This window comes from Vipera berus, assembly GCF_964194415.1.
Source record: "Vipera berus genome assembly, chromosome: 7".
NCBI classification, from domain to species: Eukaryota; Metazoa; Chordata; class Lepidosauria; order Squamata; family Viperidae; genus Vipera; species Vipera berus.
The window spans coordinates 59,709,669-59,724,122 of record NC_138209.1 but is presented as its reverse complement, the minus strand read 5'-3'; the positions used below and the strand labels follow the sequence as shown (position 1 = coordinate 59,724,122).

The 14,454-nt window shown below is 41.0% G+C and overlaps 1 protein-coding gene across 1 annotated transcript in view; it reads right to left on the bottom strand.

Moving 5' to 3' along the window:
* The window catches only part of SLC2A9 (solute carrier family 2 member 9), a 60,289-nt gene extending 52,801 nt beyond the window's left edge, over window positions 1-7,488 (bottom strand). The window contains exon 1 of the mRNA XM_081332284.1: window positions 7,373-7,488. Coding sequence (XP_081188410.1) covers window positions 7,373-7,423 — 51 coding nt within the window. The 5' untranslated portion in view covers window positions 7,424-7,488. The remainder of the gene's footprint in view (window positions 1-7,372) is intronic.
* Window positions 7,489-14,454: the final 6,966 nt, after the last annotated feature.

Genomic DNA, 14,454 nt, shown 5'->3' with positions numbered 1-14,454 from the left:
ATCTCCAAAACTTTAACCATTTCTTGACCACCCTGAGAAAGAGGTTCAAAGACCACCTGGCTGATTGGAAGGCACAGGATCAAATAAAGACCATGAGGCAGGGGCATCCACCAGTGGCTGAGTAGACAGAGGAGTTCTGAGACTTGGCATCCTTCCTCAAGTGGCCCAAAGACATCCTAATCAGCTGTTTCCAGGATGGGCTAAATGCATGCGTGGTTAGGGGTGCCCTGGTTTGATTACATGACTGGTGCCTCCTGGCCAAGGAGGTAGAGATTGACCAGCACCGCAACCCATACCGTTCTGGAAAAATGCGTAAATGGTCCCCACCAGAGAAAAAGAGAGAAGCAACAAAAACCTTGGCTATGCCCCCCCCCCACTTGACAGCCTGCTTCAAATGTGGCAAAGAGGGTCATCCTGCTGTGGAATGCCGCAGATAAACTCTGACCAAAAGAGGCAATCAGCAATCTGAAGGAAAGCCGACTAAGCCCAGCCTATGTCAGAAAGATATGGCCCTGAGGAGCACAGAGTTCGTGGAGTTCCATCCAACCCCATAACCAGGGAGTGGAACTCTGACCCCACCAGGAGATGAACCCAGGACGCCAGAAGGTGATTACAATGATTACCCGGTACTGATTGGTAAGTGGGCTGATTGCACCAATGACCATGCCCATAGAACTGTTAATTCCAGGCAGAGAAGGAAAAGTGACCCTGGATGCATCAGATGCCTGGTTAGCCCAGCCCTGGAAGGGAAATTAAAGGTCCAGTTAAAGAGGTTAAAAACCCCCATCTTCTTCTGCTTAATGGGTCCATCACAGGGGGCATCCAAGCCATGCTAGCTACAGAAACCCCTGGAGTTAAACATAGGGAACCATTTTAAACTTTAACATTCATCTTGGCACCTGGAATGGAGTGGCCTCTTGTCCTGGGGTTGGGTGGCTGAAAAAATGGAACCCACTGATAGACTGAAGAGAGGGATGTTTGAAATTTCCCAGAGAAAAGAACCTGTTGCTGAGCAAACAAATCTGCCCCAGAAAAGAACAGATCAGGGAAATAGTGGCCACTTTGTGTGGCAAGGCCATGCAAACCGTACCCAGGGAGTACCGGGATCTGACTGAGGTTTTCAGTGAAAGGGGTTCAGATGAACTGGCTCCCCAATGCACCATTGACTGTGATATCGAGATCATTCCTGGGGCAAAGTTACCAAAGCTGAAGCTTTATTCAATGACTCCCAGGGAATTGAGCGAACTACATAGATTCATTGACAAAAACCTGGCCCATGGGTTCATACAACTAGCCTGTACCTGTGCTGTTCAGGGAGAGGAAGGATGGTTCTCTTCATCTCTGCATGGACTATAGGGATCTAAACACACTATGTGTGGAAAATGTGTACCCCCTGCCTATCATGAAAAATATACTGGCCCACCTATCAAAAGGGAAAATATTTTCTAAATTGGACCTGTGGGAGGTGTATTATAGAGTTAGGATTAAGGAAGGGGACGAATGGAAATCTGCTTTCAACTGCCCCCTTAGAGTGCTCCCTTTTGGTCTGCAAAGGGGAACAGACGTGTTCATGCAGCTAATCAACAAGGTGCTCCATGAGCACCTGTATAAGGGAGTTTTGGTATACCTGGATGATATATTAATTTACACCAAAACAAAGGCCAAACACATCAAGTTGGCCAGAACGGTCCTGAACTAAGCAAAGCTCTACACAAAATTATCAAAGTGTGAATTCCACAAAGAGAAAATTGACTACCTGAGTTACAGGATTTTGTATGACGGGGTGGAGATGGACCCAGAGAAAGTACACACTGTCTTAGATTGGGTAGCCTCCTTTATGGTGATAAAGCAGCTACAAAGCTTCCTGGCCTTTGCAAATTTCTACCGACAGTTCATCCCCTCTTTCACCCAGATCACTTTACCTATCACAAATGTGTTAAAAACAAATAAACCGAGACCCAATAAGCCCCTGAAGTGGACTATGGAATGCCAAGTGGCATTTGAAAAATTAAAAAGACTTTTCTCAGCAGAGCCAATTCTGAAGCATCCAGACCCAGAAAAGGCATTCAGAATCCAGGCTGATGCCAGTGATATAGCAGTAGCAGCGGTGTTGCTCCATGAGAATGAACAGGAAAAAGTGCAGCCCTCCAAAAAGTTATCAGAGACTGAACATTGGGCAGTTTGGGAGAATGAAGCTTATGCAGTACGCTGGTCCCTCCTCACCTGGAGACACTTTCTGGAAGGGAGTAAAATCCCTTTCCATGTATGGACTGATCACAAAAACTTAGAGGCTATAAAGCAGGGCTTTTCGACCTTTCCACAGATTGTACCACTTTTAGGACATGATAATATTTGAGTACCACCAAATATTTGACTAAAAAAGGGGGGGGATTTTGGGTTTTACTGATTAGATTCATTTGCTATTATAGAAATGGCTATTTTATAATATTATGGAAAAGTAAAAAGTTGAGGGTCAATGTTAATGCTTCCTACTGCAACACAGGAAATCTGTTCTTTTTCCCTTCTCCCCCTCACTTCCCCCCCTTTTCCTCCCCACTATGTCCTACTATTTGCTTTTTTTGTATTTTATTCTATAATCTAATAAAATATTACAAACTGTAGAAAAGAAGTAAAAAAGTATCAGTTTTAATTTCTTCCATGGCTGTTTCTTTGCTGAATCATTTTCCCTTTGCACTGACAAATGTATGATGAATTTATCCATGTTTATTAATATGCACCACTACCAGCTAGTTCAGGGGTCTTCAAACTTGGAACTTTTAAGACTTGTGGACTTCAACAGCACTCAAACAGGCTCTAAAGACAGATGAATGGTTCTTAGGGCACAAGAAGCTCTGCTCAAGGCAGGATAGACTGACATGGGTGAGAGGAAAACTGTATGACTCAGCCATGCAAAGGCTAAAAACTATGCAGGCCTCCCATGATTCAAAACTGGCAGGATACTTTGGGTTTGTGAAAACCCTTCATCTAATAAAGAAATAGTTCTGGTGGCCATCACTGAAAAAGGACATTGTGCAGCAGCGAAACGGAGGCAAGGAAAAATGTCTGGTTTTTTACAGTCAGTAGCGAGCCCTCCAGCTCCTTGGAGAGAGATCTCTATGGATTTTATTGTGAAACTGCTAGATGGTGCAGCAAACACAGATAATTGGGTTGTGACTGACTTTTTCTCAAAACAGGCCCACTTCATCCCAACTACCAGAATATTAGCTAAAATGTTCCTCCAACATATCTACCAATTACATGGAGCCCCCCAATGCATAATTTCAGACCAATTTACTTCAAACTTCTGGAAGGCCTTTTTGGACCTCTTGGGCACAGAACAGGGCTTGAGTTCTAGTTCTCATCCTCAAACAAAGGGGGGACAGAACAAAAAACTCAGTTCTAGAACAAACCTTAGATATTTTATCAACTATCAACAGGACAATTGGATCGACCTCCTGCCATTTGCTGAAGTGGCATACAACAATACTATTCATTCTAGCACTGGATACACTCCCTTTCAATAGCTACAGGGCAGGTGTTTAAACCAATGCCAGAACTGCCTACTAATGAACCTGGAATCCCTTCTCTTAAGGAATGGATGTATCAATTACAAAACACCTGGCCAATAGTAAGGAAAGCTTTGGACAAAGCCAGGGATGCCTAAAAACTCAAGCAGATAAAAAAAGAATAAAACCCAAGCTTTCCACCTCAGGGACAGGGTTTACCTATCCACTAGATTCTTGTAGTCACTTTGACCTTCAAAGAAGCTGGGGCCCAGGTTTGTAGGGCCCTTTCCCATCAAATGTATTATAAACCCAGTCACTGTGGAGTTAGAACTCCCAAAACCATTAAGGCAAATTCACCATGTTTTCCACTGTAGTTTACTAAAACCAGAAATAACCTTGCCTTTAAGGCCAAAACCTGTTCCCACACCATAACCTATTATGATTGAGGGGAGCAGCACTTTGAAATCAAAGAAATAATAGATTCCCATAGGCACCATGGGGCTGTCCAATATCTGGTGGCTTGGAAAGACCTTCCAGCCTCCCAAAATGAATGGGTATATAAGAAGCATATTAGAGTCCCAAGATTACTCAATTTTTTCATGTTAGTTATTCAGATAAATCTAATTAACATATTATTCTCTTTTTGCTACTTTATTATTTTTGTTTCTATAGGCAGACCTCTTTCTTTTAGGGTGGCAGCATGTCAGGAACCCCTTCAATGTCTCTTTCTGGGGCTCTGCTATTCTAGTGGGAGGGGGGAGGTTTTTCTCTACTTTGCTCTTTCTCAACTTTGGCTTATCTCTTTGGGTGTGAAATGGAGAATGGAATGTTCCAGGGTCTATCTGCCTTATTTCCACTCCACTGAGAGATACCTTATCAGCTCTGGTTCCCATAACAACTTCGCACTTGTGGATTGGCTGGACGCAAACTGGTCAGTTGGGCTCTGGGATGGGGTTTTGTGAAATGAAAGTTTTAATGTAGTATTCACATAGAAAAACTTTAGATCTTGCTTTGATCTCTTGCTATCACTATCTCTCAATAAAAGTTCCTTTTGAAACAATGCGTTTCCAGAGTTCAGCTTTCTTGGGAGGAGTAGTTGAGGCAGGACCTTACAAAAAAGATTTTCATGGAGAGTACAATCCTATCCAAAGTCTTGCCGAGGAAGACATATTTCTGTCTTATCTAATTTAAGTATTTTATGGCCTCATTCAGCCCTTGACCTTCTAACAGTGGAGGGAAAGACTGAGTTGCATATCAGCTACATTTTGATGGAATGGGAAACACTGGAGCAGCTCAACAAAGCTGGAGGAGAAATGAGAAAATGAGAAAAGCTTCACAAAAAGCAGAACAATAGGTTTTCTTGAGCTTTCCTCTTCTGGAGTCATTTAAACAAAGGCCATAATAGTATTGCATTTAGCACTCAAGAATCTTTAATTTCACTTAGTACCATAGTTTCTGTCTTCCAAATTTAAGCTGAAAAACTGCTGGAATGAACCTAGGGAGAATTTGTAATTAGTAATTGGGGAGGTATAGGCCGCTTGTTCTTCCCCCAGCCCATTTTTCAAGCACCCCATTTTTTTTCTATATAAGGGCTTTTGCCATCAAAGGATACAAAATAGCAATGTTAGCCTTCCAAATCTGGGATATACTTTCTAGTCAAAACTAACTGCAGATAGTCCTTGACTGACAACCACAACTGAGCCCAACATTTCCATTGCTAAACAAGACAATTAAGTGATATTTTATTTTATTTTATTTATTTTCCTTTTTTGCCACAGTTATTAATTGAATCACTACAGTTATTAAGTGAATCTGGCTTCCCCCACTGGCTTTGCTTGTCAGAAGCCAGCTGGGAAGGATACAAATGATGATCACATAACCCCAGGGCACTGCAACTGTCATAAACACATGCCCAGTTCCCAAGTGCCTGAATTTTGTTCACGTGACTATGAGGATGCTGCAACAGTTGTTAAGTGTGAAAACTAGTCATAAGTCACTTTTTTCAGTGCCGCTGTAGGTTTGAACAGTCACTAAAACAAATGGTTGTAAGTCGAGAACTATCTATAGTTCTTTCTGCTCCTCCAGTGACATCACTGCATTATTACACATGTCCTTGCTAAGCCTGGAGACCCTGACACTCCCCCCAAAGAAATAAGTTTTTTTCCATAGTTGGAAGAAAAAAGAAAAGATAAAGCATAGCTCTCCCATGGAACAATGCTGTTTGTCTCTGCTTTAAAGCACGCTTTCTGAACCTGAAATTTATCAGGCCTCACTTCCTCAACAACCAGTGCCCCAAAACCTGAGCAGGAACAAGTTTACTTTCTATTGAGAAAAAGGACAGAACACCTGTGTGATTTCATTTTTCATGATACAGATTCATTTTTACATAAAACTAAAAATAAAGAGAATGAAGAGAAATTGGAGTGTCATTTAAGTCCCCAATGAAGTTTATGTGTGAAGGATTTGGGGTGGATTTTGCAAGGCTCCCTGGTGAATTCTTGGGAGATATGAGCAAAAGCAATAGGTCTTGTAGTACAGAGACTGGCCACTTTTAGGGCTGACAATGCATGTATATCCCCTCCACTTAAGAATTATTAGGCCTAGCCAGGTCCCTCCTATTCCCTCTCCAACAATGAGTTGAGAGCTGGGAGGGAAGTGAGTCAGGGTTGCAGAAAGTGAAACTGGAAGGTAAAATAGGCTGCTGGGATTTAGAATGGATGGGCAGGTGAGGTGCACCATTTTCATTTGCATAAAGGGCCAGGGCAATCACAATTGAGCCCAAAATTTATGTTTCTAATTGAAACATTTGTAAAGTGAGTTCACCCCATTTTATGACTTTTCTTGCCACAGTTGTTATCATTGCATTTCTTAAGTTATAACCTTGTTAAGTGAATCTGGATTCCCCATTGACTTTGCTTGTCAGAAGTTTGCAAAAGTTGATCACACTACCCCAGGTCACTGCAATTGTCATAAATATGAACCAGTTGCCAACATCTGAATCTTGATCATGTGACCATGGAGATGCTGTAACAGTCTTAAGTGTGAAAAATGGTCATGTCACTTTTTTAAATGCCATTGTAACTTTGAATGGTCAATAAATGCACTATTATAAGTTGAGGACTACCTGTATTCTGCCGGGCTGCATTCTCTTCCTTTCCATCCGCCTAATAATAACCCACATCATCTCCCTGAAGATCTCCAATACTGTCTGTTGGGCAGAATTTTTAGCTCTGAAGCCAACAGCTGCAGTACTAAAGTTCTCTTAAATTCTGCTGTTCCCTAACCTCCTTTAACCTCTCTAATACCTTTCTCTCTGCACCTTTTCTAACCCCCTCCCCAGCTCGTCTGCAGGAAAGAAACCCGATTCCCTCTGAGCGCCAGTCAGCGAGAACCACCTCCACCCACCCACTCCGACCCCCGCCTCTCCACGCGTGCCAGAGGTGCGATCCGCAAAGCAATTGCTCTATCAAGATTCCTCCCAGTTTTCTAGGGAATCGATTCCGCCATTCCGAAACGGTAGGAAAGAGATGTCCCGGAATCCGAGCCGACACCAAGCTTGCTCTTCTCCTTCCTGGTACTTGAGAGACCCCGGCTCTTGCAAAGGAAGGCGGCGAGCCTGTGGGTCAAGAGGAAGAGGGCGCGGCACCTGTCACCGGAGACTCCAGCTGTGTAGCCGAAGCTGGGGCTCTCGGCTTCTTTCCCAGGGAAAGGCGAATGCCGTCGGGTGCCGCTTCCTTGGGAGCGAGTCCTGGACGAGTCACTTCCAAGGAAGCGGGCGCGCACAGGTTGCGCTGCTGCAGCCGAGCCACGTGGATTGCTGAGCAAGATGGCTCTCCTTCCCCGCGAGCTCGCGCTTAGCTACTCACGTTTCTCCCTCGTTGGCTACGCGCTGCGACGAGGGGCACCAGGTTGGTCATGTTCGACGGCTGCTTCGCCTTGGCCTGCGCGCGTGGGCGCCCGCGACTGCCAGCTCCTCTACCTGTGTCCCCAGCATGCGGGCGGGGCGCCGAAAAGGTGGAGCCCGGAGCCAATTGCCGCGTGCTACAAGAAAAAGTGCGGCTTGGAGCCCAGGCACAGATCCAGGCCTCCATTCTCAGGTTGCTGGGGAGCCAAGCAAGAAAGGCAGGCTTGGGATTGCCACCTCCTTGTCCTGCAGGGGACCTCTGGCAGGCGGCTTGGCCAGGTGGGGGATTTTCTCCAGAGGACTGGGATTTTCCCAACTTGAAAAAGAGTTCCAGTGTCAGGATGAGTTTGCACTTGGCTTTTATGTCCCTGTTCATTCATCTAAAATTTGCCACTTTAAGGAGAGACTATAAGAGCATTCCAACTGTCACTTGTTCTTTGAATCCCAAAAATCTGGAATATAAGATCAAAATCATACTTATGCTATCTAGTGATGGGTGGTGTATCTTTACCAGGGAAATTGTTTCCCTCAAATTCCACCTTCAACTTAAATTTAGCAAACTGCCTCTCATGTGGGGGGATGGGAGGGGGGGTAGGAGCTGTGCTGCATAAAAGATCTTACATCTACAGTCCACTTACAAGGTAGATATGTTTGCTGACAAAAGCAAATTATTTGGGGAGTTTCAAATTGAGGCAGTGAATACTTCCAGAAAAATACCTCCATACAACAAGAAAGACGATATATATATACATATACACATAAATATACGTATATATAAAGTGAGGATCCTGAGAGCAACGGATGTTTCCATTGAATAAAGAGAATAAACTAGAGTTTGCTAGTGTAACTCAACAGGAGGAAAGAAGAGAGGAGGAACCAGAAAAACTGTAAATGCTAAGGGATTGCATTCTCCATCTTCTAACAAGAATGTTTGGCAATATTGTACAAAGTTATTAAATAACTGCTTCCTGCTGAGTAAGTGGAGAATGTAGGAGGAATGTATGGCAGCCAGATTCCACTGACTGGTCAACTGAAAGCAGAGGAAATCTTAATGTATATTCTCTTTAAATCAATAGCACCTATTAAATTAATCTGAAAGCATGGGAAAGAACAGGAAGAAATAAAAGCTTTTATTGGTGGTACCTTAAACAGGGAAAGGGAACCCGTCTTAATAAACTATGGAGTTGAAACAAGTGCCGGCGTGTCGTAGTGCTTCAGGAAATAATCAGATTGGAGTAGCAAGTGGACCAATTTGCTTGATATGAGAGAACTAAACTTTAGGGATCAAAGGAAAGAGAAGGAACTTGATTAGAAGCAACATTCTTGAGAAGTATGGTGTCAGGTGCCCTTTTTTGGGTGCCCTGCCATTCTACTGGAGGGGGGAGGACGCTGCTGCAGGGGAGCACTGTTTGCATGCTTTCGCTTTTGCTGTAACCACATGGGAATTAGGGAGGGGGATCATCTTTGGAGATGGAATGGACTCCCTCCCAACTGGTTCCAGCCTGGCTCCAAGGTTGTTGTGCCCTGAGGATGACCCATTACTATCCTGTACGACAACATTCTCAAAACAGCCTTGTGACAATGTATTGGCTGCTGGTGGACTGGTCAAAGGGTTGGGTTTCAAAGTGGGAAGAATAGCTTGGTGCTTTGCATGGGAATGTTAGATTCCGCTTGACCTTACTGCAACCACTGTTTCTCAGTAAAAGTCCTTTTGATTAACCATATGGCATCAAGAATCGTACTTTCCTCAGAGGGCCAGTTTGGGCAGGTCCCTACACATGGTCAGTAGAAGAGAGCAACAGTCTGAAGCTCAGTAGTCTTAAAGTGCTAGGGACATTATCTCAGCCTTAGAGTAGAATAGAGCTGGAAGGGACCTTGAAGGTCTTCTAGTCCAGCCCCCTACTCAAGCAGGAGAAACTATACCATCTCAGAAAGGTGATTGTCTAGTCACTTCTTAAAAATCTCTAGTGATGAAGTGCCCATGATTCCTGGAGGCAAACTATTCCACTGGTTGATTGTCCTCACTGTCAGGAAGTTCCTCCTTAATTCCAGGTTGCTTCTCTCTTTTATCAGTTTCCAAACACTGTTTCTCATCCTTCCCTCTGGTGCTCTGGTGAACAACGTGACCCCCTCTTCCTTGTGACAACCCCTCAAATACTGGAATACTGGTATCATGTTGCCCCAGTTTCTTCTTTTCTTTAGATTAGCCAAACCCAAGTCCCGCAGCCGTTCTTCGTATGTTTTAGTCTCCAGGCCTTTCATTATCTTAGTTGCTCTTCTCTGAATTTTTTCCAAACTCTCAACATCTTTTCTGTGATATCATGACCAAAATTGGCTGCAGTATTCCAGGTGTGGTCTTACTTACTAATACTTCGCGTGATCTTGATTATGCCTCTGTTTATACAACCCAGGATTGTATTAGCTTTTTTGGTTGCTGCTGCACACTGCTGGCTCATAGTCAAGTGATCGTCTACTAGGACTCCAAGGTCCCTCTCACAGTTACTGTTTTTAAGCCAGGTCTCACCCAATCTGTATCTGTAACTTTGATTTTTCCTGCCTAAATGTGAAACCTTGCTCTTCTCTACATTGAAACTCATTTTGTTGGATAGGACCCATTGTTCAAGTTTGTCAAGATCTTTTGGGATCCTGAGTTTGTTTTCTGGGGTGTTGGCTACTCCTGTCAGTTTGGTGTCATCTGCAAATTTGATGAGTTCCCCTTCAATTCCCTCATCTGCCATTTAAGAAGATATTGAAGAGTACTGGGCCTAAGGGAGAACCTTGTGGTACCCCACTGCTTATTTCTCTCCATGTGGATGTAGTGCCATTGAGGACTACTCATTGAGTATGGTTTGTCAACCAGCTACAGATCCATCTGATGGGGAAGTTTTCTATCCTACCTTTTTCTAGCTTACCAAGGGGTAGGTTGTGGTCTTCTTTATCTAATGCCTTACTGAAATCTAAGTATACTACGTCCACAGCATTTCACTGGTCTACTAGTTTAGTCACTTTATCAAAGAATGAAATAATATTGGTTTGGCATGCTCTACTTTTAACAAACCCATGCTGGCTACTTGTTATAACTTTGCTTCTAGTTGTTCGCAGATCTGTTTTTTAATTATCTTTTCTAGGATCTTCCCAGGTATTGATGTTAAACTGATTGGTCTGTAGTTTCCTAGGTCCATTTTTTTCCTTTCTTGAAGATGGGAACCACATCAGCCCTTTTCCAATCTTCAGGTACTTCCCTGGTGCTCCAGGATTTATGAAAGATGTGGTGCAATGGTTCTGAGATAACATCTGCCAGCTCTTTCAGAACTCTGGTATGTAATCTGTTGGGTCCCAGTGATTTATATTTGTCAAGGTCAGATAGGTGTTCTATTACCATTTTCTTTTAATTTTTATTTCTAGTATGTCTTTTGCAGTGGGTTTTTTGGTATGTTGGGCTATAGTTTCTTTTTGTGTGAAGACTGATGCAAAGTATGAGTTAAGCAGCTCTGCTTTGTTCCTGTTGCCTGTTATTTCCTTGCCATCTTCTCTCTTTAGTAGGCCTACAATTTCCTTGACTTTTTTCTTGTTGTTAATACGTTGGGAGAAACATTTTGTATTATCCTTGATTTCTGTTGCTTTTGCTTTCCTGACTTCATCTTTGCATGTTCTGGCTGTCTGCTGATAATCGGCCTTAGTTATGTGCCCCCTTTCCATTTTTTGTGTTTGTCCCTTTTGTCTTTCAGTTTGTCAGAGAGATCTTTGTGCAGCCATGCTGGTTTCTTCTTGAATTTCTTATTTTTCTTTCTCAATGATATTGTGCTGGTCTGGGCTTTTATGATTGCATTTTTCAGGGTTTCCCATGCTTCTTGGGTTGTTTTCTCCTTTAGGATTTTCATCCATGGGATCTTTCCTAGGTTCTCTCTAAGTTTGTTAAAGTCAGCTCTTTTGAAGTTCAAGATACTGGTTGGATTGTTTTCTATTGCTAGTGTTTGTGTTATATTAAATTCCAGCAACTTCAATTCCCTCTATCCCTTCTTCTCTGTTTGTAAGGATTAAGTCCAGTATAGTTTTACATCTAGTTCCCTCCTCCACCTTTTGGTTGACAAAGTTGTCAGCTAAGTTGGTTAGGAATCTGTTTGATCTCCTGCTCACTGCAGAGTTTGTCTCCTAGTTGATATCTGGATAGTTGAAGTCTCCTATTACTACTGTGGTATGCTTCCACATACATTTGTTAACTAGTTGGCAAAAAGTTCATCTATTTCTTCTGATTGGTTGGGTGGCCTGTAATATACATCTATAGCAATGTCACTTTTTTTCTCTTTTATATTGACCCATATACATTCTGGAGAGATTTTTATCTTTGATCATGTGCAACTCCCCCTCCTCTTTTGTAGACCTGTTTCTTTTGAACAATTTGTATCCAGCGGAACACAATACTTATGGGAAATTGTTTTACTGACAATTTCCCTTTCAGAGAGTGAAAGGAAATTTAGGTAACTTGGAGTTGAGAGACAAAGAAATAGGGAAGACTTAGTCAAAAAAGGGGAAATTGGCACATCAGCCAAAATTGACCAACTTGAACTTTCAGTTTCTTTTTATTTTTTATAAACTTTTTATTAGTTTTTCTCTTACATACATATGTTAATTTTTCAACCAGAGTGCTGTCTGGATTCAAAAGCGCTAATACATAGTCAATTCCTAATCCTTGGTTCTTTCCTCTAGCATAGCTGACTCAGGAATTCTGGGAGTTGAAGTCCATGAGTCATAAAAGAGCCGAGGTTGCCTACCCATGCTCTAGCCATTTGTAGAATGACTCCCAGGTTTGGTAGTATTCTGTTTCTTCTTTATCTTTCAATCTCATAGTTAATCTGTCCATCTCTGCGCATTCTAATATTTTTTTAATTATTTCTTCTTCTGGTGGTACTCCTTCATTTTTCCAGTATTGTGCAAAGACTATTCTTGCTGCTGTTGTGACGTGTAGAACCAAATATAAACTTTATTTATTAATCTTTTCTGGCATTATACCTAATAAAAAAATTCAGGTTTAAATTTCACATGTTCTCCCAACATTTTTTCTAACCAAGCATGTATCTTTTTCCAATAGGCCTTTGCTTTACCACATGTCCAACAAATATAATAATACGTGCCTGAGTTATGTTTACACATCCAGTATCTATCTGACATATTTTTAAACATTTTTGCTAATCTTGCTGGTGGCAAGTGCCATCTATAAAACATTTTATATAGATTTTGTTTATACGAAGTTGACATTATCAATTTATAATTTCTCTCCCATAATTTTTGCCATTTTTCTAGATCTATATTATAAACAAAAATTTTCGCCCACCTTATTGTTTCTTTAACTTGTTCACTTTCCATCTCCAAAATTAACAAAAAAATTATACATTTTCTTAATTAATTTCTCATCAGAAGTTAACAATATCTTATCAAATACAGTTTGTTCTTTATAAAACCCATACAGTTTCACGTCTTTTTCGTATCTATTTTGCATCTGTAGATGTGCCCACCACAACAGGTTGATACCCTGATTTTCCAGTTCTTGTCTCAACTTTAAAGTCCCATCAGTATTTAGAATATCTCTATATGTCCAATTTTTTTCAAAGGCTACCAAGTTTGGATGTAAAAAAAGCTTCCATTGTTGATAGCCACCCTGGATTTTTTACATATATTTTAGTTTTAATTTTTTCCCATACTGTTAACAAAGCATTTCTTATATAGTGATTTTGGAAATACTTATGAATTTTATTTTTCCCATACCATAAAAAAGCGTGCCACCCCAATTGTAAATTGTGTCCCTCCAAATATAACAAGCTTTTATTTCTGAGAGTTATCCATTCTTTCACCCATGTTAATACAGATGCATGATAGTACAAAGCCTACTCAGGTAGCCCCAAACCTCTGTTTTCCTTAGCATCTTGTAATGTTTTCATCTTTATTCTAGCTTTCTTTCCTTGCCAAACAAACTTCAAAATTAATGAATTTAAATCTTGGAAGAATTTTTTCTCACGTTTTATCGGAATTGTTTGGAATAAAAATAAAATCTTCGGCAATATATTCATTTTGACTGTAGCAATTCTTCCTAGTATTGAAAATTGCAAATTCTTTCACTTTTCCAAGTCTAATTTTATTTGTTTCAATAGCCTTATATACTTGTCTTCTTTTATTGTTGAGCATTTAGGTATATACCCTAATATTTGAAATTTTTCACTATCTGTACCTCTATTGTTTCTGACATTGGGGGGGTTGCTTATCTGTAAGATTCTTAAATATTACCTTAGGTTTTTTCCTCTATTTATTTTTAATCCTGCCATTTCTCCATACTGTTCTATCTTTCCCCACAATTTAGGAATCATCTCCAAGGGTTCTTCCAAAATAAATACTAAATTGTCAGCAAATGCTTGTAATTTATACGTTTCACCTTTTATCCCCAGCCCTTTAATTTCTGTATCTTGTCTAATATTTCTATTTAAAACTTCCAAAGTGAAGATGAATAACAGAGGGGATAGTGGGCATCCTTGTCTTGTGCCTTTTCTTATCTCAAAGCTCTCAGTACAATCTCTATTCAAAATCACTTTGGCTGTCTGTTTATTATATATTGTTTTTATCATATTTATGAAATTCTGTCCAAAGTCTATTATTTGTAGTTGCTGAATCATAAATTGCCAGGAGACATTGTCAAATACCTTTTGGGCATCTAAGAATATTAGTGCCAGTTGTTTCCCTGGGTGTAGCTCATAATATTCTAATACGTCTATTATCACTCTTAAGTTGTTTTTAATTTGTCTCTTTGGTAAAAATCCATTTTGATTTGGATATATAAATTCAACTAAGTATTTTTTCAGTCTCAGCCATTATTGAAGTAAAAATTGTATAATCCACATTGAGCAGTGAAATCAGTCTGTAGTTCTTAATCTGGGTCAAATCGGAGTCTTCTTTTGGTATTAGAGTAATATTTGCTTCCATCCATGTAGATGGGAGTCTAGCTTCTAATAAGAGTCCATTGCAAACATCTTTCAGCAGTTCACTTAGTAACTTTTG